Raw genomic sequence first — 24,592 nt, forward strand, 5'->3', positions numbered from 1 at the left:
TTACAGTGATGGTGCTTTATATTTTGACCAGCTTTTAAAGTTGTCTATAGTAAGCAGCTTGGTTTGAATTACCTATTCAGCTTTTACTCAATGCAGAAGTATAACTGAGAGTTGGAGAAACAGAAAAACTGATCCTGACAGTTTGAATTTCTGTTTTTAGTCATGCCTGAAGCCTCACCTACCCCTACTTCATTATATGCAACCCTGAATCCCCCTTCTGCTTAAGCCAGGTTTTAGTATTATAGAATTGTATGCCACTTATAACTAAGAAATTTCTAACTTGTACTCTAGTAATTTTATTTAGGATTTTTGTACTAGTATTCATAAATAAGATTAGTCTGCAGAGTTTTTAAAATTTTTCTACTGACATTTGCTAAAATTTTCTATGCTAGCTTTATAGATATACTAGCTTTATAGAAAATTAGTGTGCTGTCTCTCTTATGCTCTGGAATAGTCAATAATTTGCTGGTAGTTATTTTTTCTTATGAAATAACCCTAAAACCATCTGAGCTATATCATTTTAATAGTGGCAGTAATCAACTTAGTAGTAATATTCACATTATTTGCATAATTTGCCATTTTTAGTAATGTATATTCATTGATATTAAAGTGCATTAAGAGTAAAATTATAATCACTGTTTTCTTATAATTTTAAAAGCAGTCTGCTACATATAATAGCAGCTTTTGTGTGTTGAAATTTTACCATGTACCAGACATTGTGCCAAGCATCTGACATATAAAATCTCAAGTAACTCTTAAAATGACCCTTTGAGGTGTTATTTATTTTACAGATAAGAATTAGTCTCACAGGGATTGAGACTTGCCTAAGGTCACAGAGTAGAGCAAGGACTTAATTCAGGTCTGTATAATTCCAAAGTCTATGCAGGTTTTTCTATTTTAAATATATTTATTTTGTTCAAAGATGCTGATTTTTTTTGTTTATCAATTGTTTTGTCTAATTCACTTGTTTTTTGAACTTTTTGGTTTTAATCTTTTTCTTCATTTCTCTAATTTCTGCAGCTTTGTCTAAGTTTTTAAAAAAATCTTCCTGAATTATAATGTAATAAAATATTTGGCTTCTGAATACTATTTTTTTTTTTTTTTTTTTTTTTTTTTTTTTTTTGCGGTACACAGGCCTCTCACTGTTGTGGCCTCTCCCGTTGCAGAGCACAGGCTCCGGACACACAGGCTCAGCGGCCATAGCTCACGGGCCCAGCCGCTCCGCAGCATGTGGGATCTTCCCGGACCGGGGCACAAACCCATGTCGCCTGCATCGGCAGGCGGACTCTCAACCACTGCGCCACCAGGGAAGCCCCTGAATACTATTTTTGACTGGAGTCCATAAATTTTGTTTCCATCTTCTAAATTGCTGGCAATTGTAATTGTAATTACCTTTTGGAACCTACAGTTATTTAGTAAGTGATTTATAAATTTTAAAATAGCTAGAGAGTTTAAATTTATTTTTGGTGTTTACTCTTGTTTTAGAAAGTACAATGTGCTCAGAGCTTTTATAATAGGAAGAACTACCTATGTTACACTGTATGTATTATTTGGTAGCCTGATCATTTCTGTGTCGATAAACACTCTGCTATAATATGATTTTTAGTGGCAGCAAAGTATTTTATCTTATACATGTGTCATATTTTAAATTCCCTACCCTTTGAAGATAAATGTTTCTTATGTATCACTGCAATAAATAATGTTGAGGTGAACACTATTTTTACTATATATTTGAGTGTATATCCATGATCAGTCTCTTAAATTTCTAGAAGTTTAATTTCTATTTCAAAGGATAAGGACTTTTTAAAGGTTTTTGATCTATAATGCCAAATTGCCTTCCAGAAATGTTATACAAATTTTCTGCTTCCAATAGTAGTGTATGGGGTTCTCATCTCTCCATATCCTGGCCAACAGGTATAACCATTGAGCCTTTTATTAATACATAATGTCCTTCTTTGACTCTCATAAACTTTTTTGATTTAAAGTCTATTTTGGCTCATATTAGTATAGCCACCTCTGCTCTATTTTGGTTACAATTTTCATGGAATTTTTTCCCCATCCTTTCACTTGCAATGTATTTGTGTTTTGGGACCTAAAGTGAGTCTCTTACAGACAGTATACAGTTGGATCATGTGTTTTTATCCATTCTTTCAATATCTGTCTTTTCATTGGAGAGTCTAATCCATTTACAATTGAAGTCATTACTGATAAGGAAGGACTTCTGTCATTTGCAATTTGTTTTCTGTATGCCTTATAGCTTTTTCCCTCATTTCCCTGCATTACTGTCTTCTTTTGTGTTTAGTTGATTTTTTTGTAGTAAAATGTTTAAATTCCTTCCTCATTTTCTTTTAAATTAAAGAGGGTACTTGTGACTTGTCTGTAGGGAGAAAGTACTACTCACCTCCAGATGAAAGTTTCCGCACAGAAATTGGTGCCTATTGCTTCCTGATCTTTCGTTTTATTCCAGAAAGTAGAAAAAGAATTTCCATTGGAAATGTTCCAATTTTTAAATGTTGGCATCTAATTAATGAATGTTGTTAAACAATGTTCAGGTCAAACTAAACATATTGTGGACCTGATTCAGTAAGAGAGCTACCATTTTGTAACTTCTGGCACAGGGTACAGGTGAGTCAAAATAAGACTTCCTTTCCTCTAGACTAGAAAAAATGCCTAAAGGGAATGTAAAGAGGACTTCAATGCTGTGTGTGTCCTTAATAAAGGGACATAGCCTCTTTCTCCCCTCCAACTCTGGGCCAAACTCCTGAGGTCATGGGAAATGAAATGCCAGATGGTTTGGGCGGATTCAAAAGCAGATTCCTGTGGTCCTCCTTTCCTAAATAGAGTTCAGCACTATGATGAGACTCAAGAGTTTGTTTGGTTCAGTGTGATATAGGAGTTTCTAGCTGTGTCTTGGCAGACTGGACTGAGATTGCCCCGTTTAGGGGCTGGGAGTGACTGAGTTTATCTTGTTGAGATAGCACAGAGTGACAGAATCAATTTCTAGGAGCCCAAGAGGGTCACAGAAGTTGAAACTCAGCTGAATTGAAAGGGTCTTTCAGATGGGTATGAAGGGTCACACATCAACTCTTATGGAGGTTCATAAAAGAGTGCATCTTCAATTATAAAACCAGTTACATTTCTTTTACTGTGTTTGAGTTTATGGATCAAAAACTATACCCTCTACACTATCTTTTCTGCTATAAATTCTATCACATCCTAGGTTTGATATGTAGTATTGTCATTACTGTTATTTTGTAAATCACTTTTCATTACAACTTCAATTTTTTCTTGACACAACGGTTACCTCTCCCCATCCCAGGTTTTATTTAGAATTTAGAATTTAAATTGCCTTTTCTATTTTACAGAACTTCAGTTGTTTTTCAGATCTGATTTTTTAAAATGGGTCGCAGCATATGAAATTGAATGTATTCATATCTGGGAAAACACATTTTTCGGAAATTCCTAAACATAAATATAATTTTCATACCTGTGAAAATGTGTGTTTTTGAAATTACAAAAGCCCCTATCTATGTTTAATCTTAATGTTTTTACCTGTTTTCTTAGATTTTTAAAAATATGTAAGTCCAAACTTTATCACCAATATCTTTATGTCCACAATTTGCTGCTAAGGTTTTTTTGTTTGGTTGTTTTCTCATTGCTCTCTCTCAAAGCTACTTATACACGTTATACATATTTTTCTGTTTTATTTTCATAAACTATACACTCTCTGTAAGACCAGATAGAGATGTCTTTCAATGTTATTTAAGAGGTAATGAGGTCAAATAAATCAAAGCAATCGATATATAATAAAGTTACTTTGGCAAAGTCACAGACATTTCTAGAATCAGCTTTATTTGTGCAATGAATCTCTGAGATGTCGCCTTCTCAGGGTGCCTTGTGTATCTAAGACAGAAACATAGGTCCCCCCCCCACACACATTCTCTATCCTTTTACCTGGTGTTCTTTTTTTTCTCGATAGCAATTTATCTTTATCTGACACACTATTTTACTTGTTAATAGATTCCAGGCTTGTGTTTGCAAACTTGGTCTGATTTGTTCACAGATATTTCTCCAGCTTTTCTGGCAGTGGCTGGCACACAGTAGCTCTTAATTAAATGTTAAATCAAAATGCCTCCAAAGAATCTAGAAACTGCCTAATGCTCAGGATGTTCAATGACTGGAGTTATCAGTGGTGCAGAAACACATTAATTATAAGACATCTACAAGTGAATAACTTTTTCTGAGATTTTTTTCCCCAGCCCTTTCCTCTTTTACCTTTGTAATTAAAGCTCACTGGCCTGAGAGTAGCCTCAGTCTATCAACCTTTGGTCAGAGAAGAGGTTTCAGAGAAAACAACACAATTATCACGCAGCAAAAGGAGTAGGGGTGAGGAGGAACAAAGTGAAAAGTTAAGCGGTAGCCTCAATGGGGCATTCCCGGATTAGATGTCCAGGTTCGCCCAGCGGTAGCAGTTGACCTCGCTTCTTTTGCTGCAGTTGATGACAGTTGATGGCCATGTGGCTGGTCTCGCCACAACGGTAGCACTTGACTCGGGCACAGTGTTTCTGAATGTGGCCATATTCGCCACAAGAGTAGCACTTCTGCCCCTCCTGATGGTCACAATCACGGGCCAGATGCCCTGGTGTGCCACAGGTGTAACAGCACTGCTGTCTTTCTCGCTTAGGCTTAACACAGTCTTTGGTGATGTGGCCACTTGTCCCACAGTTGGAGCAGATGTCATCGAGAAGGTTACAGTTCTTAGCATGATGACCAGGCTCACTGCAGCGGTAACAGATGACAGATAGGGTGGCAGAACTTCACTGAGCACCTCGGCCACCACCTCTAGCTCCGTGCCCTCGAGCTCCTCCTCCTTTAGGGCCAGAGTGTCCACACTTGAAGCATTCCTTACTGTTCATGGCTGCAGTGAGATCTTCAGGTGAGCAGTCCCACTGCTGCCCCGGAAGCCCCAACAAAACTCCCCTTACGGAGGTTTAAACAGAAGTGGCTGTTTTTCTTGAGGGGCCTCAGCGACGTCACACAGGGTTTGCGCACGGCCCCATTCTTGTGTCACAGGCGTTCTAGCAGTCAGCTCCTTCCCGCCTGACTTTCCTGCTGTCCTTGAAGCCCAAAGCCCGTCTCAGGGGCGTTTTCCGTTTTTTGTTTGTTTATTTTTGTTTTTGTGTGTTAAATAAACACTTCTTGGGTCGTTAAGTTTGAGTTTGAATCTGTTCTTGTTCAGAAAATGTGCCTTGTAGGATTTCTTATAATTAAGGCTTAGGCCTTCTTTGTGGTCCAGTAGATGACCAGTTTTTATATATGTGCTTTGGACATAGGAGAGATATGTGTGAGTTGTATCTAATCCAGTAAATGAAAGAAATTATAACAAATTAGAGTAACCCATTTGGGGGGGATTAAAAAATAAAATACAAACGTCCATAAAGATATGAGATACATAAGATAGAAAAAAAATGTGTAAAATGCTACAGGGAGATTTACTCACAATTTAGCCTGTTTTATTTCAGGAGTCTAAGTTTTCAACATAATCACCACCATTTAAGTTGTAAAACAACATAATTGAAGCACTCAGTATAAAGAATATGATGTTTTTTGGAAAATAAATTACAAAATCTTAATTTAAATATTGGACAGGGCTTCCCTGGTGGCGCAGTGGTTGAGAGTCTGCCTGCCAATGCAGGGGACACGGGTTTGTGCCCCAGTCCAGGAAGATCCCACATGCAAAAAAAAAAAAAAGAATAAATATTGGACAGATTTCCTCTCTGTTTTCTCAATTATTTATTATATAAATCTCATAAGGATTTATGGACATGTCCACTTACATAGATATAGAAATATGTATGGAAAACTAGACACCAAAATATCCAACTGTAGCTATTTTGGGGCTATAAGATTGAACAGGACTTTTTTCTCCTTATTTTCCTTCCCTGTATTTTACACTTTTTGAAATGACTTTAGGTTGTGTAATTTTAAAAATCCACAATAAATATTTTTCTTTAAGTTACTAGCTAGCTATGTTTTGCATATGAATTTTTTTCAGGAAGCCAGTACAAATGTATTTGGTAAAACATAGACGTGAGAATAATGAATGTAGCAATTGCCCTTTATTTTCAATATGACTTGATTGGAATGTGCAACTGGTTTCATAAATGCAACCACAAAGAAAACTGTTTTCAAAAATTAATAAAAGTTATAGCCAAAGAGGATGAGCAGTTGCCACATATAGAGTAGTGGAGTGAGTTTTATTCCTAAACAATTAAATGATGCAGCATAAATGGTTTCAAATGGCAAAAATTCTCTCTGTGTTTTAAAATTTGATATATGTTTATTAAATTAGCCATATTAACTATCATATTTAAACCCCTGTTTAGATTTATAGTTATATTAAAGTAATTCATGCCCATAGTTTAAAGCATTGATTTTCAAAAAGGTTTAATTGAGACAAGAAGGAAGAAATGCATTTTACATCACAATAGAGGATATGTGTAAAAAATGCTGGTAGTAACCCATTAAATTAATCTTTCAATTCACTAAATGATTTTTACTCATAGTTTGATTGATAACTATAAACAATGCTTATGCTTATGTTATGACTTCTTGATGTTTCAATTTTAGACATTATCTATGCTTTTCCATTTCAGAGAATGAACATTTAGCCCTCTTTTACCTACACCATCTTTTGGTACACTTCATGTGCTTGCATTCCACTCACCCTCCCACCCTTGCACCTTTCTCCTAATATTGATTGGGTCAATAGCCAACATTTACATAATTATAACTATGCAAATGCTACTCATGGCTGAGCCATATTGAATTTTGTCAAATGCTTTTTTTGCATCTCTTGAGTTTGCCTTGACTTCTTGCATTTGCTAGAACCACCAGTAGATTTTTGAATATAAGTTGTGAAAGTGCATATCCTTGTCTTGTTCCTGATCTTAAGGGGAAAGCTTTCAGTCTCATCATTAAGTATGATGTCAGCTGTGGGCTTTTGGTAGATACCCTTTATCAGGTTGAGGAAGTTCCTTCCTATTCCTAATTTATTAAGCACTTTTTTAAAACATGTAAGTGCATTGGATTTTCTTCTATGGCTATTCTTCTGTGGCTATTCAGATGATCATGTGGTTTTGCCCTTTATTACTATTGGATTTGGTTTGCTAGTACTTTGTTGAGGATTTTTGCAACTACACTGATAAGGAATATTAATCTGTAGAAGTTTTAAAATTTTTATTCTCGTGATATCTCTGTCTGGTTGTCATTTCAAAGTAATACTGACCTCAAAGGATGATTTTGGAGGGCTTCCCATCTCTCCTATTTTTTGGAATAATTTGTAAAGAATTTATACTATTTCTCCTTGAAATGTTTGCACGATTTCACTAGTGAAGCTATTTTAGCCTGGGCTTTTCTTGTGGGAAGTTTTAAAATTACGAATTTAGTCTCTTAACTTGTTATAGGTATATTCAGATTTTCTGTTTCTTCTTGAGGCACTTTGGGCAATTTGTATCTTTCTGAGAATTTGTTGATTTCATCTAGGTTATTTAATTTATTGGCATACAGTTGTTCATAATATTCCCTTATACTTCTTTTATTTCTGTGAAGTCAATACTGATGAACACTCTTGCATTCCTGATTTTAGAAATTTGATTCTTACCTCTCTTTTTCTTCATCAGTCCAGCTGAAGGGTTTTTTTCAATTTTGCTGATCTTTTCAAAGAACCAACTTTTGGTTTTGTTGACTTTCTCTATTGTTTTTCTATTCTCTATTTCATTTATTTTCACTCTTATTTCCTCAGTTTTATATCCTTGTAATGCTAGCTATTACAGAATTAAGGCCAGTCTTATGTCAGATTTAGTCAATGTACAATTTGGCAAGGCAAAGCTGTATTCAAGGGACTGATAGAGTATTCTTGATTATTTTTCATTCCTGTACCCCAACCTCAATTCATGGTGTTCACAGGTTTGAGGAGATCCTCTGTATTTGGATTCTTCACAGGAACAGAACCAACATGATATCTCTATATCTATCTATCTATTGAGAGAGATTATCTATCTATGGATATATGTATATATATCTTTTATATAATATATAAATAAATATTCATTTACTTATTTTAAGGAATTGGTTCACTTCATTATGGAGGCTGGGAAGTCCAAAGTCTGCAGGGTGGGCTAGCAGGCTGAAGACCTAGCGAAGAGCCAGTGTTGTAGTTCAAGTCCAAAGACTGTCCACTGGCAGATTCTCTCTTGCTCAGGGAAGGTTAGTCTTTTGTTCTATTCAGGCCTTCAACTGATGGATGAGGCCCACCCACATTATGGCAAACAATCTGCTTTACTCAAAGTCCACTGATTTAAATGTTAATCTCATCTAAAAATACCCTCACAGAAATATCCAGAATAATATTTGGCCATGTGTCTGGGCACCATGACCCAGCCAAGTTGGCACATAAAATTAACTATCATATTTTCTAAAGAGGGTCATTCTTCTAAAAAATGTATTGGGTGGGGAATAAAAGGGAATCAGAGCCTCAGAGTGTTAGTGTGGAGGTAGTAGAGGTCTCCAGATTTTTTCTTTACCACTCCTGAGGAAATGAAAAGTTCAGAAAAATGCGTAGGTCCAGGACCCAAAGTATTTTATAGCATTCAAGATTTACAAGCTGTGCCTCTTTCTTGAATTTCTCTCCAGATTGGACATAGTAGATTAGGGAAGTTTTGTTAAAGGGAAGAGAAGTGGAAAGGGCAAGTAACTGCATCTGCAATTATTATTATGTGCTGACCTCAATTTTAGAATACTTTAAAAAATGGAATGTTGTCCATTTGTTAAAATGATAAAGATGATATTTAGGACCATGTCAAAATATTTAAAACAACACTATATTAAAATGTCGATGTTAAAACATTACATATTTAAGCAAAAATTGAAAGAACACAAAGATATGATAATGGACATAAGGTTTCATTTGGGGGTGATGAAAAATTCTAAAATTGTGGTGATGGCCATACAGCTGTGAATATACTAAAATCCATTGCACTGTACACGTTAAGCTGGTGAATTGTATGACATGTGAATTATATCTCAATAGAACAAAAAAAAGTACACAAAGAAATAAAAGCATTTGTTATAGTGCTGTAGAATAGTGGGCAAAATTCCCTTTTATTATTATTATTTGGCCACGCTGTGGCAGCTTGTGGGATCTTAGTTCCCCAACCAGGGACAAAAACCATGACCCCCGCAGTGGAAGTGCAGAGTCCTAACCACTGGACTGTCAGGGAATTCCCAAAATTCCCTTTTAACTTTTGTGCAATAATAAATGATTCTTTTAATTTAGGAGTGAGGTTTTTTATACTACTATAACTTCAAGCATTTCTATTTTTCTCTTTTTTTTCTTTCTGCATATTGCACATTGTTGTATATAACCTTTTTGTGCATATTAGGCAAAAAATAATCTTCCATTATGTCTCCAAATAACGTTAATATGACATTCCTAACAATTAGAGAGGATGATGATGTACACATTTTATGGGTCTCAGAATTTATAGAATTGTGGGTTCTTAGTTTTTGGTATTTCCAAACTGGCTTTCTTAGAAAGCAAGAACCAGCCACCAAAGTAAAACATCATAATGAGAAACAAAATGTTATTTTGTATTCTCTCCTCCTCACATCCGAAAAGGAATCTATTTCAGAGCCTGTTGAATAAATGATGCCACTTCTCTTAAGATTAATTTGTGAATTTCTCACAGGAGACAGGAACAAGCCTTGCATCTAGCACCAAAGTACACTGAACAGTATTTTTAATGTTCAGACAATACCAGGGTTGTGAAGAGAAAGAAAAAGGTGTTGCATACTCCTTCTTCCCCCCAAACTGATGGAACACCCTTTCCCTTTTTGCTCTGTGCATAGGGTCTTTTGGTCCCCTGCCTCTGGGTTTCCTCTGTGGGTTCATCACTAACCAGGCGTTGTTTGCCCAACATTAGCTGGTTGGGCTCAGCTTGAGAGCTTCTTTGGAGAAGATTGTGCGGATACAATATCTTTTAAACAGCATTTTTTGCCGTATCTTTTACAACTTGCAACATCAGACACACAAGGGGAGGAGTAAGAGGCCCAATAGGGCTGCAGACCAGGCAAGGCCAAGAATACACGGGTAAGGCCACTAAGGATAACAGAGCGAATAAAGGCAGCCAACTGGCAATGAAATGGTGGGCTAAGAACAGAAGAGGGACTGACGGAGGAAGATGGGCTGAGGGAAGGCTGGTGGTGAAAACGGGTGTAACCAAGAGGAAGAAAGGTTGAAGAAGCAGGATGGGCCAGGGACCTGGGCGAGGGGGAACACCGGAGGGTCAGCCTCAGGGAAAGCTGGGGCTGGGTGGAGGGGTGGGGAGAAGAGGGCGGGCTCAGCGCATGCGCCTGAAGCACACTGCGGCGATCCTGGAGAGGCGGCGCTGTCTGGGCATCGGCGCTGTCTGGGCATCTGCGCTGCGGCTGGAGGTACGGCTGGTCCTCTGCCTGCTGTCCACTGCCACCTTGGTCTGCTCTTGCCACCCTGGCGCCGCGAACTCTGTGCCGCCTCTCCCTTCACCCTGTCTTGGGACGGCCGGCGCTAAGAATTCATGCTATGACCTTCGATGCAGCCAGGAGGTAAAGGAACGACATAGGGGAAGAACATGGAGGGCGGCGGAGGGAACTCGGCCCAGGGGGATCCTTAATTTGTGTGTTCTCCCGGTTCACGAGAGGAAAAAATGGGGGACAGTACGCGCCTCAGACCTACAAAAGGATGTTGAGCATTTACTTCCCATTGTGTAAGTAATACAGACTTCTTTCCATTAATCAGGGTTGAGGCACCTGGGTGTCGGCATTTTCCATAACGTTCCTTGCTTTAAAATTTTTTGGAGTTCCTCATATGCAGTAGAAGGTGTATTTAAAGGTCGAGGTTGTAGGACTAGGAGATTATGATAGCTTTCTTTGCCTTTGTTCAGTGTGGTGGCTCTTATTACGGAATCCGAGGGTACTCTAAGCCCCTCCCTGAGGGTCGGGACGGATTCTATCTGGATCTGGCATCTGCTCTGCAAGCAATGACGTCTTTTCCGTATTCCACTTCCTAGTTTATCACACCTACCCCCATTAGGGAAGGCTGGTAATGGCTCTCCTTGATTGAGCACTGGGGCACAACTGTAGCAAGAAACACATCCATATATCATCAGGCACTTTTATATAAAAAACTGAGGTGGGAGGACAGACGCGGTGCGCACGTGTATTTGAGAGTGTGGGGATGCGCGGCGCGGTAGCGTGCAGGTATGCAGTCATCCTTTGGTAACCGCGGAGGATTGGTTGCAGGACCCCCGCGGATACCAAAATCCGCGGATGCTCGAGTCGCCTATGTAGAACGGCATAGTATAGTCAGTCCTCCGTATCCGCGGAGGGTCCACTGTATTTGAGGTCTGATGTCTGTGGGGGTGGGGTGGGGGGGCGACCATTGGGGAGAGCGGGAGGTACGCACGCGCAAGGCTTGGGGCAGGGGGATGGGTCGAATGCGTATTAAGGAAAGCAAAGTTGCCGGTAGTTGATAGGCGCGGAAGGGAAGAGTGAAGGTGCACATGCGCATTCGAGACGACTTTGTGACGGCTTTAACGGGAGGAGGGGAGAGGCGCGCATGCGTATTTCAAACGGAATGACGGGGAGGGGAGGGGAGGTGCGTAGCGTACGTGTAATTAAGATTGCAAAATGGCGAGGGGGGAGGTAAGTTGTCTTTTTGCTTGGCCATCTTGGGCTAGGAGGGCCTGCAGAGGAGCAGATCGACCTTTCTAGTTGGGTGAGGGGGTTTAGCCTGAGTTGGAGTTGTCTTAGGCTGTGGCCAGATCCACCAGATAATAACCCAGAATCTTAGCCCCTCTCTGGCCTATAGATAATGTGGGTTTAAAAACGCGGAGGCGATGATGACTTTACAAAAGGTTACGGCAGCAGGCTGTGTGTAGGAAATGCGTAAAACGGGAGCACTTGGAGACAAGGCCACATTCGGGCAGTACGCCTCTGGAGGGCTCTCTGTCGGACTTGCAGATCGTGGGCCGGTGTCCTTGGCTCTGGACACGTTCTCTCATTCCATCAGAATAGCAGAACCCAGCGGTTGCAATATTGTGAGAACCTACTGATGGTCAGAAGCCCTTGGTTTTCTCCCCTTGAGGTTGTAGGGGTGAGGATTTGGCTGTTTCCAAGTGCTTGTTCCACTTTGCTTTAAACCTAGGATTTAGGCAAATGATAATGGTGGTATGAAGGTGACCTCGGTTCACACCCTTTCTTCTAAATTATTTTTTTCTGTAGAACTTTGAGCACGGTTTCGTCTAGGGGGACTATTTTTTTTTTAGGCAGCAGCACTGTCATGGCTCTTAGAGGGCTGTCAGTAAGGATCTACTGTTAATTGCTAAAACTAGTAATTTAGCAGTTAGATATATAGAAGAAAGGGCACAGGATTCAAAATTGAGATAGGTCTTTTCAGTAATCCTAGCTGTGATCTCATACGGTCATTTTCCTTCTTTGGGACTGTTTCCCTATCTATAATAATAATTATGCTTAAACGTCTTTGGAGCTTAAACTGTGTGCCAAGTACTGGGTCTACATGCTTTTACACATGCCTTAACTAATTTAGTACTCTGGACAGTCTTATGAAATAGCAGTACCGTTATTCATCTTTTACAAGTGAGAAATTTGGGGGACACAGGTAAAGTAAATCCAAGGCTTTATATCCGTTTGAATGACTGAGACTGGATTTTTATCCAGGTACTGTGGCTTCGGAATCCTGTGCTCTTAAACATTATATTTATCCACCAAAATCATGGGGCAAATTTAAAGGACCCTTCTTTTATGGTTTCAAATTTTATTTGTAACTTATCTATGATGTATAAGAAAGGAGACCTGTTTCCTGATTTTTATTCAGTGCATTGTACAGGGTTACATATGTTGAAGACAAAAAGTAAAGAATTGGTTTGGAGCCTAGTGGGGTGGCCATCCTTACCTACCCTTGTCTTCTGTGCTTTTTGTTCTGCAGAGGGTTTAAAATGGCCGACTGCGGCAGGCTGGACACACCCTTCTTGTTTTGCCTGATTTGAGATCTGGTCTGACGCTTTGAGACAACCAGTCATTTACCGCAGTAGAGATTTTTTCCTTACCCATTATTAATATTTTGGTGTTAATACCAAGGTTCGATAGTAAAGGAGAGGGTACTGCTTTTCTTTCTTATAATAAAAGAGAATACATGGATTTCTTTTATTATTTGGTTGGGATAGATTCATTGAAGCGGAATTACTGTGTCAAAGGGTATGAACATTTTTAACACTTAATATGTATTGCCAAGTTTCTTCCTGAAAAGGTTGTACCAATTTTTACCCACACAAGCATTGAGTAGTATTTATTAAAAACATTATTTTAATGGATTAAAAAAACAGTATTTAATTTTGCATTTCTTTGGTTGTAAGTTTGGATTCTGTTTTCCTCTATATGTTTCTTAGCAGTTTTATTTTCTTCCATGTGATGTTAGTTCATGTCTTATACTGATTTATCTGTTGGAGTTTTTAGTTTAGCGTTTACTATTGTTATCTATTTGAATGTGTTTTGTAAATAAAGGCTCTTACTCAGATTTCTGTAATGTTAGAAATATGTACTACAGGTTATTGTTTGCCTTTTAATTTTTGTTTCTAAATTTTTGGTTAGTAGAAATTTGAAATTGTGGTCAAATCACTCTATCTTCTGTTTCGTGATTTTTCTTCCATTAAGTTTGAATAGTTCCCTCAATGTAGAAATTTGGTAAATACCCATTGTAGCTTCATCTGAAGATAACCATCAAGTATGAGGGAAAAAGATCCATAATTTCACCACCCAGAGATAACCAGTGTTAATAAATGTGTTCACTTTTTTCATTCTTTCTGAATTTTTCTACAGTGATCACATATTTGTACTATTTTATATGGTGTTTTGTGTTTATAATGTGCATTTTTCCATGTTAAACATTTCTGTGATTGTCATTGAATGGTTTCATGATATTTTGTTGTATGGAAGTAGCTTAAGATTTTCAGTATTTTAAATTATGTAATTAATGTCTTTTCATTTAGTTTTTATTGTTTATCTATTTTGAGTTATTTCTTTATAGAACAGAGTTCCTAATTAGCATTATTCATCAAATAGTTTGAACATTGTAAAGACCTGCCAAATAGCATTCCAAACGTTGTCAATTTTTGTACGCAGTCATTTAGGTACATAAAATTTTTTTTACTTACTTTATATGTAAAAGAATGGTATCTTTGATTTATGGTACATTTCTCTGATTATTGCTGAGGCTGGACTCTTAAATGTTAATTGATAGCTCCTATTTCCTTTTATGAACTATTCGACTTGGGTCTGAATGTTATCTATTTGTAAGAGCTCTATATTATGTGTTCTGTGTGAGAATCTATTACCCCTTGTCGTTTGTTGCAAATGACAAACCTCATTTGTTGCACATACACTCCTGGTATATGTTTGTTGCCATTGAGTATGAAGAAATGTTTGTGATTCCAAAGAAAACTGCTGCATGGAATACATGTCAAATTCTTGGTAGCCATTTTGAAATAACATTTATTTGTTCTTTAAATAGATAACCATTTCTTTTCATCTAAAAGGAAAGCACTGTTTGCTGTACAGCAGTGATGCTCCCTCGTTATGGGTGTGGGGAGAAGACATGGCAACATTTTGTCCTTAATAAGACATGGCAGCCAAGTAGACAAGACACAAAACAGTAGTCCCCCTCCCCCCATCCATTCGGGGACTGGTGTTCTTTTGAATATTTATGAGTGATCTGGGGGAGGATATGGACGTAGTGGAATGTTCACATTTGTAGATAACACGGAACTCTTTGGAGATGTAAAATGGTAATAGGAACAAACCACAACACCTGAGAAGACATTGTGCTTGTGGGCTGACAATTGGCAGAATGGAACAGGGTAGATAAGAGCAGTGTAATGACTTTAGGGGAAAATAGTATGTTAAGCATACAAAATAGTGGCCTCAGAGACATTGGGTCCCAAGACAGGGATCTCAGTGTAAGCAGAAACAATTTATTGATGTCATCAGCTCAATTTGCGGTTGCAGAGACAGAAGACCCATTAAAAACTTAGGCCTGGGGCTTCCCTGGTGGCGCAGTGGTTGAGAGTCCGCCTGCCGATGCAGGGGGCACGGGTTCGTGCCCCGGTCCAGGAAGATCCCACATGCCGCGGAGCGGCTGGGCCCGTGAGCCGTGGCCACTGAGCCTGCGCATCTGGAGCCTGTGCTCCACAACGGGAGAGGCCACAACAGTGAGAGGCCCGCGTACAGCAAAAAACAAACAAACAAACAAAAAAAACTTAGGCCTTATTAAGAAGCAGTATGTGACACACAAAAATTCCATCCTATCTTTGTATAAAATGATCTGAACCAAATGACCAGTTAACACTAGTAATCTCTCCTCAAGGAGTCTCTTAACTACCTCTCACTGAATTTTGAGAAGGTGGTGGGAAGAGTGTGTTACCTCTCTGTTTCATTTTTCTTATTTATAATATGGAGGTTATTTAGATTATATATTCTCAAAGGTTGTTTGGAGGGATAAGCTATCTTATTTTGGTTTCCTGAAACTGAGTCTGTTATTTGTGGTTCAAAGAATCTGTTTAATTATATTTATTAGTTAAGCCTTTCTAAATTATTATTCCCACTCCATGAGCTATATACTATCTCTTTTATATTTAGTAACATTCTAATTTTATTTTGTCAGTGAAAGGGGGATTATTGGATTTAGAGGTGTCAAGTGAGCTGTTACTTGCTTTTTGTTATCCAGTTATGCTGGGTTAATTCAGTTAGTTGTAAGCTCCCATGTTTCAGCATTTTGCTAGTTGCAGATGTTAAACTAGGCTTATGCGTGTGGTGGGGAGGTTGACAGATGTATAATAAGCAAAATGAAACAAAACAAAATGAAACAAAGCAACAACAACAGAGCTTGTGTTGTAGAGGAAGTGATTGGGAATGTCCTTTACTGGAGGTCTGTGCCTATCTTAAGGATGGGAGTCCCATTTTACGTCATGCCAGTGTCTAGTTCCCAAATCCATTTATGATCAGGAGTTAGGGAGAGCCTGGATATTAGAAATAGCCTGAAAGCATTTAACCTTTGGTTTCTACAATTTGTTCCTCCCCTCTCTTGATGTTACAGCCAGCAGCAGCCTGGAGCAGCACCCCCTGGAAAGAAATTTTACATCGGCCATTATAATACAACCTGATAAGTGTTACAGCACTTATCAGGTTGTATTGTAATTGTCTGTGTATATGCCTGTCTCCCTTCCTATGTTATCAGTTAGACTGTGAGCTCCTTGAGGGCAGGGACAGTGTCTTCATCTCCAGAGCCCAGCCTGGCACATTAGTAGGCCTCAGTAAATGTTTATTGGATGAATAAATGAATGACTCATCAACAAACATTTATTGTGTGCCTGCTAACGTGATCTCCACAGGCTCTGGACTGTCAACTGTTTTCTTCAAAATGCGTGTGGTCAGAAACTTGCTGTTTCTTTCTAGTTATGTATATATCTTCTCAAGAGTTTCTCATGAGATAATGCTATTTTTGTGTTTGCATTTCAGTCCTTGGTATTTACAGATGTTGCTACTATTGCTACTGCTGACAGTCTCTTCCTTGGTGGAACCTGGGTGAAAGCTGCCAGATCAGGAGCTTCATCCTCACTGTCTAGTGTTTGCTAAATGGTTTCTATTTGTAGACTCATCCCCTTTTCACTCCTCCTCAGGTCATCCTCCAAATGGTATTCCCATGTGGGCTCCACATTCTAGATCAGGGGTGGGCAAATACAGCCCATGGGCTGCCTGGTTTTGCAAATAAAGTTCTGTTGGAAAACAGCCATGCTCATTTGTTGATGTGTTGTCTGTGGCCTCTTTGACCTACAACAGCAGAGTTGAGTAGCCACATCAGAGACATGGTGACCCACAAAGTCTGGCCCTAGAAAAAGATTGCCTACCCTTTTTGGAGTATCACTCAACAGTCATGGTTTCATTCCCCTCTCCATTCACCGGAGATAACTTTTAGCATCTCAGAAACTCATTTATTTACTTCATTCATTATTACTTATGACGAGTCTTTTTCCTGTTTTACAGATGGGCCAGCCAGGACACACTTCAAACTAGGAGACTGATTATAAGGCCTCCCCCAGGGTCCTGCAGTCAGTCAGTTATACGGTGTCCTTCAGCATCAAGTTTCGAGCTTCAACCCTAGAAATTAAAATTCCTTTTGTTATATCCTAACTTGAAGCATATGGACATTTCATGCTTTGGTACCTTATGCCTTGCCCCCCTCCTTCCTACACAGCTCTTTGCAATGAAGATATGGGAAATAAGGAATTCATATGAGATAAAGCAGAAAAGTAGGCTGAGGCAAATGTTTAGAGGGTCTGAATGCTAATTTTTAAACTGAGAAATGGGATTTCTGAAACATTCACTTATTCAGACTTATACAGGTAGTGAGCCTGCCCTTCCAAGAGCTTAGGGCCCTTCCCTCAACCCTCTCTAACCCACCGCACGTTGTCTTGGTAACCTGTCTGTGAGTATATTGTCATTCATTTCACTTCATTAAAAAGTTGGAGAGCTCCAAGTCTGATGCAAGAAATGTAGATCTAAAAAAGCAAAATGGAGAGAATATCAGATAGTCTCATTCTAGGAGTAAAATGGAGGGAAAGGCCTTACAGTGTTATTTTCAAGCTGCTTGCTGGATTTTTCCCAGGACTTCATTATGAAAATTTTCATACAGAAAAATTGAAAGAATTGTACAGTGAAAACCCATATACTCACCCCCTAGATGGTACAATTAACATTTTGCTGTATCTGCTTTATTGCATATTCGTCCATCTTTGTTGGGTGGGTTTTTAAAGTACTTGTGTTGTCATTCATTTTGATTTCATCTGTATCTGACCCATTATGGTACAGAAAAATAATCTCTTTTGATTCTTATCTGTATTTTCCAAGATGGTATGGAAACTGCAGCCTAACTACGTACAAACAGATCTTCCTGGGAATAAGAGTCCTAGGGAGAGAAGACATTTTGTTTCTGAAAGAAAATGGCTGCAGCTCACTGTTGTTTACTGGAAATAATAGGCGAAGGAAAAATGGAAGTCCAGATCCAGTGTCAGTAAATCCTTCCAATAATATACTGCCCTGCACCTCATTCACTTCACTGGCTTTAGGGGGTGGGGGGCAGCTGGTTTTCTGAGCTGCTTCTGCTTTTTCTTTCCTTTAAGAATTGATGAAGGAGAAACAACAAAGTGATATCGAAGTGCCACTGATGTGATAGTCAGCATTAACACAACTCCTTGGAATTTTAGTAAATGGATTTTTAATTTGGACTACTGTCTAATATTCTTTTGGACCTTTTCTGTTAGCAATAGCCACAGAGTCAAAGGAAGCACCATGAACTGAAATCTTATTTATCTTTATCATGAATATGATAATGGTACATGTTACCTGTTTGTGTCTATCTCCCTTCATTTAAGTTCAAGGGCAGAGGCCATATCTTACTCATCTCCTAGTAAAAAATGTCTATATTCATAAAAAATGCAATATTACATTTAACACCTATCACATGGGCAAAGATTAAAAAATGTTATACTAGTGTTGGTGGGATATGTCCAATTTTAGTGTAATCCTTTGTAGGAGCAATTTGGCAATATATATTAGTGGGCAGAATAAATATTGCTTGCCCTTTGACCCAGCAATTTCATTTCTAGGGATATACCCCTAAAATATTCTAAATAAATTCTAAATATTTTTTTAAATGTTCTAAGGGTATTTTAAAAGATTTAGGTATGGGAATGTTCACAATGTTCATAGCAGTAAAAAAAAATAGAAAAACTTACTTATCCCTAAATAGGAATTTGAATAAATAAATTTTGGTGTATTCATGTAATAATACAACTTAGGCATTAAAAATGAAAAGTCTTGTAGATGAGTATATGGCTTGGAAAGATGTACCCAGTATATTAATCGAAAGGCTATGGTTTCATCTAATTTTTGTTAAATAAAAATTCATGTTTGTACAGGTACATAAAAGTAATTGGAAGCATATACCCCAAGTGTTAAACTTTCTGGGATTTTGTGATTTTTACTTTCTGTGTATTCTTAATGTATTTCTGGAATTTTTTTTTCACAGCGTGTGTTTATGACTTTGAAAGTTAAGACAAACATTGAAACGGTTTCCATTTTGAAATATGCTGACCTGAACAGAAGTGGAATAAATGGGTTGGTTGAGGGGGCTGGAAACTGGAGCAGTTTAGTTTGGAAAAGAGCTGGGCCGGGTGGGAGTAGGGCATGGTGGAAATAAGATCTCTGTCTTTAGAGAAAGGCACTAGCTTAACTACTAACTGTTCTTGGCTCCTTAGTGCAGGCATTTCACGCATCAGGCTTTACACTTACTGTTTATTTCCCAATTAGACCCTGTACACATTCCTTTCCTACCCATGTCCCTCTGGGCTTTCATAAGCTAAATAATTGCTGGTGGCAGCAGCTGCTTATGGGTGTGCAGATCTTGCTCTAGTAACGGCTGCTTTACTTTATCCAATAAAGAGAAGGCTCAAACCCATCAAGGCTGCCTCCTCACCTCCCCCCACCGCCCCCAACACATACCACTTGGCATTATGAATCTTCCCCACCTATGGTGGGAGAGCTTTCTCCTGGGTCTCATGATCACTAGTAGATTATAAGACACTATTATATTTCACTGTGGGTGAAACAGTTAAAAATGAGCCCTGATAAACTGCTCCTTGGGTTTTCCTGGGGTTTGAGGGTTGCCTGCATCTCACTGCAATAACAGGAAACCTAGTTGCACTAGTTGGTGCTGCCAGCATCTAATGATAATAATTAATAGCCTGGGCTTTGGGCCGTCACTGAATTGCTAGATTTCTGGGTTGCTTTTCATGCTAAACAGCTAGGGACTGGGAAACTTAGAGGCAGAAGGCTGCTTCCTTAGGGAAGAAAGGACCCTTTGGGGGTCTTTGGCTTGTCCTGTGAGGGTCTTAGGTCTCAGAGCCCCATTCCTCATGGTTGAGTTTTGGAGGTAGGGGACTAGCCACGGGCCTACCTAGCTCCTTGTGATCCTTTTGGTCACCCACACAGCTGATAAGGGACAAGATATGTTCTATTACTTTTCAGGTATGGGAAAAGTGAGTCCTGGTGGGAGTTGAGATTGTAAATGACAGGCCTTGGTCCAGAGCCCAGGGTTTTGTACCTTTCCTCATCAGTGTGAACTAAATGCCATATGATGAGTAGATGGAGATTTAGTTCACTTTTAGGGGGGCCTTTTAGTCAGGAGTATGGAATAAAGGGTCATAATTGCCAGGCATAGAAGGGCACCTAAGATACCAAGTTTACCTCCATTCAAAGATAGGATATTGATTGAGGTCTAAAGAGGGTAGGTAGCTAGGAGGATCAGCATCAGTTCAGATCTGAGTTCTAACACTTTGGTATAGTTACTTGGTGCCTCTGTACCCAAGTTATCTCATTTAAAATGGAGGCAAGAATCCTTATTAAATAATAATTGTTTGCATTGCAACAGTCTTTGCCAGATAAAGATAATTGTGATGCTAATAATAGTGCTTAGCAAGAGTGTAATCTGAGGTCCATGGTGTGGACTGGATGACTTGACTATGGTAAAGTAAAATTAAAGCTAGATCTCATACCTTAACTGTTCTTACATTTGTTTCTTCTTCCTTCTCCCTATCCTACAGGTGACACCAAACTCGATCAGAAACCATGCCACTGGTGAAGAGGTATATTGAGCCCTGCCTGGCCCAGTGAGGTTACTAGAGAATTGGAAGAGACTCAAATCAGCATCCTGCACATGGTTATCAAACCATTGTGAAGTCTTAGTAAGTGGTCAGTGGCTCTGGTGGGCTTGCCCAGTTAGTGGGAAGGGCCAGGAAAGGTAGTCTTACTAGGCCTTTCCCATTATGATATGAAAAAAGGTCTTAAAATATTCAGAGTACACTAGAGAGTACTGAGCCTAACCTCTTCTTTTCCCATTCTCCCATTTCTGCAGATGATATCTTGCCCAAGATCATAGCTAGTTGGTATAGAAAATGGATTTGAATCCAAGCCCAATACTGTGTCTTCCACCCAGTGCTTCCTCTAGATTCCATCTAAGTCCAAGGAGGCCATGTGAGACAGAAACATTTTTATTCCATACTGTGAAAGATTTTTATAATAGCCTCTGAGATTGTGCTCCTCTGATGAAGGAAATGTCCATGGTGTGATTTTTTTTATTATGCATAAAATCACCTGGGATGCTTGTTAAAAATGCAGATTCCTGGGCAGCCTGAAACCTTAAGTCATTGAGTCAAGAGCAACACTAAGACCTACCTGTCACTTATCCTGAGGCTTCCTGCCCAGTGGGTTCACCAGCAAGCCAGAATGAAGCATCATTGCCCTGGATGTCCTTGTGAAGCCGTTAGGAAGTCTTGGTAAGTTGGTGGTGGTTTCGGTGGGGTTCCCCAGTTGGTGGCAGAGAAGAGATGGTTGTGACGTGGCACTTCCCCCCTTCCTTCAACAGACAGTTATTAGGTGCTTACTAAGTGCCAGAGACTGTTCTAGATATTAACAAAGTCCTGCCATCATGGACTTTCATTCCTATGAGACTAGACAAAAGAATAAATAACTGATAAATAAGTAAATATGTATCATAAATGTTATATCAGAAGTTTCTCCATTTTGGTGTGAAAATGGCATTAAAAAATGGTTGGGTTGGACTAAGCAATACTGTGTGTTTTTCTCCCCCCTTCTCATTCTCCCTTTTCATACATTCCACTGTCTATCAGTGCAGTGGAGGCTGACAAGCTGAGTATGGGAGGGTCATAGATAATGAAAGCAATCTATTTCCTTTTTGTAACCCCTCACTAGGCTGAATTTTGAAGGATATCTTTGAAAAGTGTTTTAGAGAGTCTACCAGATTTTCCACGTGAGTGCATGTGCAGCAGAAGAGGGGGTCTTCTCAGTGATTAAGGTAACACAGTGATTAAGGTAAGTAGGGGGGGAGGAAAGACTGACATTGCCTTGGCTCCTGTCAGGGAGGCTCTTAGAAATGTCATTTCCAGGGGCCAGTACTTTTAAAGCCTGCAGTTTATTCTGTGATATATCCTTCTCAAAACAATTGGGGTGGATTATATGTTTACCCAGTCTGAGAACACCCCTGCAGAGGGTCACGAGAACTGAAATGGTTCCCAAGTAAACTCGGTGGCATAAGCTGCATGTCATAAATAATGTCAACATGACACTGATTACACTCCCCTTAGGGGAGAGTCTAATCTTTCAAACCAGACTTGTTGAGGGTTTTTCTTTATCAGACTATGGAGCTACATACATCTTGTCAAAAGCCAGCTCATTAGCAGAAGCTTGTTGTTTCAGCAGCCACCAAGTATATGGCACTTTGGATTAGTAATTTCAGAGGAGCAGCGTCTTCTTGTGCACTCCATTTAAACCAATTGGACCAGCATTCATTTTTGGCTCCTCAGGGATCAGCCCCCTAATAGGCTTTAAGGAATAATGAAATGGTTCATAATTAAACTGGACAGCATCTATAAAATGGCCATTCTTGGGAGATCTCTGCAGAAGCCACCCCTGTCTTAAGCTAGTAGCTTCTCCATCCAGAGTTAATACCTGAGGGCCATATCATTCCTTGGTATCTGCCATTTTTTATGGAAGCAATAAAAGTCACCTTTTCTCATAAGGATGGATGGTCTTGAGATGGTGCCTTCATAACATAATGTTCTTGGTATAGTTTCTGGTGTGTTTGGATAATTCCTGCTGGCAGAATTAGGTAGATTAGCCTGCACTGGGAACCTGAATGATAGAAACATGGTCTTTTCCCTACAGAGAAGTCTGGAATAGTCGTTGATACAAAGAGAGTCCCTGCATTCTGTATCCTTCACCAGAACTTATTTTAAAATGACATTGTTCATGTATAAGGATATGAATGTTAGCATGCAGTTAAAAAAGTCTTCTGTCACTTTCTCTATCTGGGCCAAAGTGGGATGTATAAATTTGGCTTTTGCTGTCTGAATGCCATTTCTTGCCCTAGGACTTCCCTAGCCTTGTTATCCATCCTCCTTTCCTTTTGTGACAGCAGGTCTGTTGTTTTTTCTTTTTCTTTTCTCTTTAGGCTAGTCATCTAGCACCCACATACAACATTTGAAAATTTCCTTCCTAAAGTCATATAATAATAATAGTGCTTATTAGTTATAAGTGGCTTTTATGTTCTAGGTGAGTGCTTTACACCTATTTGCTATCTCATTTTAAATTAACATTACCTCTGGGAAGTAGGATTTGTTCCTCCTTTACAGATAATAAAACTGAGGATCAGAGAAGTGTCACTCATGTAACACAGGGAGCCAGTGGTGGAGCTGTGTGAGTCACACTCCAAATATCTCAGCTACCTTACTTGAAGCACTAGAATGTTTTGAGCACGTTCTTAGTTGTTGGGACTTCCTGACTCCTTGTGGGCTCTTCATCACTGTCGTCTTCTGGGATATAGGGGCACATGTGAGTGGTTCATTCTTGAAGGGAGATACAGATGCACAAGAGATGGTGCAAGGGTTGTGTAGGTCCCTCTAACTTTTAGAGATGACCGCTTTGGATGGATTAGCATTTATTTCTTTCCCACACCACCATTCACTATTTCTCATTGTCTTCTCACCTTTTATTATTACCCCCACCCTCCAGCATGATGTTTATGTTGTATAGTTTCTATGAGGTTATACTTCCTTTTACACAAACAAAAAGGAATCACAAAAGTCAGAGTTACAACTGAAAATCCCATCGCTTGCAGAATGTTAACTCAGGTGTAGGTGTATCAGGGGTTGGAGCAGCCTGCTGTGTAGATCAGCGTGTCCAAGCGCGAATTCCACATAAACATTGCCTTCCCTTAGCAGACAATGCTGATAAAATTATTTTCTGTTCATATCAAGTGGAAAACAATAAGAATACCTAACAATTAATACTTTCATAAATTTTATTGCTGGTAAGGTGACAGTGTCCAGATAGTTAACATAAACTATAGGGCTTGGTAAGCTATGGCCCACATGCCAGCTGCCCGTTTTTGTAAATAAAGTTTTGTTGGAATACAGTCATGCTCATTCACTATTGTCCATGGCTGCTTTACACACTACAGTAGAGTTGAGTAGTTGCAACGGAGACCATATGATCCACAGAGACTGAAGCATTACCATCTGGCCCTTCACAGAAAGTTTGCAAACCACTGGCATAGGTTAAATGTACTATGACTACAGATGTTCCCCTCCCAACCCATTTTCTTTTCTGTGGGGCTTAGATTTACAGCTGATCCTAGAAAGTATGGAATCTTATAGTAGTCAGTTTGCCTCTGAATTTCTTCCCACTCAAATTAAGCTCACCAAGAAAGCACATTCACAAATTTGCTATGTATACAGAAAGAACTATGTTTTATATGCCTCACTGTAGCTATTCGTTTATCCTATATGGTTCCCTTCTTTTTTCTTTTTTCTTTTCAGGGATGACTTAAATTTTAGCCATTCTCAAG

The 24,592-nt window shown here is 39.1% G+C and overlaps 1 protein-coding gene and 1 long non-coding RNA gene across 4 annotated transcripts in view; one reads left to right on the forward strand and one right to left on the reverse strand.

The window, feature by feature from the left end:
* Positions 1-4,409: 4,409 nt before the first annotated feature.
* On the reverse strand, positions 4,410-4,916 carry ZCCHC13 (zinc finger CCHC-type containing 13). The gene is given in 3 exon segments (XM_060002175.1): positions 4,410-4,462; positions 4,465-4,501; positions 4,503-4,916. Coding segments are annotated over 3 exon segments (504 nt in total).
* A 5,527-nt stretch (positions 4,917-10,443) lies between these two features.
* Positions 10,444-24,592, forward strand: part of LOC132418576 (uncharacterized) — a 62,506-nt gene continuing 48,357 nt past the window's right edge. For all 3 annotated transcript variants that reach the window (XR_009518018.1, XR_009518019.1, XR_009518020.1), the window contains exons 1-4: positions 10,444-10,644; positions 20,772-20,912; positions 21,346-21,503; positions 21,940-22,042. This is a non-coding gene — a long non-coding RNA (uncharacterized lncRNA). The remainder of the gene's footprint in view (positions 10,645-20,771; positions 20,913-21,345; positions 21,504-21,939; positions 22,043-24,592) is intronic.

Source organism: Delphinus delphis, chromosome X, assembly GCF_949987515.2.
Source record: "Delphinus delphis chromosome X, mDelDel1.2, whole genome shotgun sequence".
NCBI lineage: Eukaryota > Metazoa > Chordata > Mammalia > Artiodactyla > Delphinidae > Delphinus > Delphinus delphis.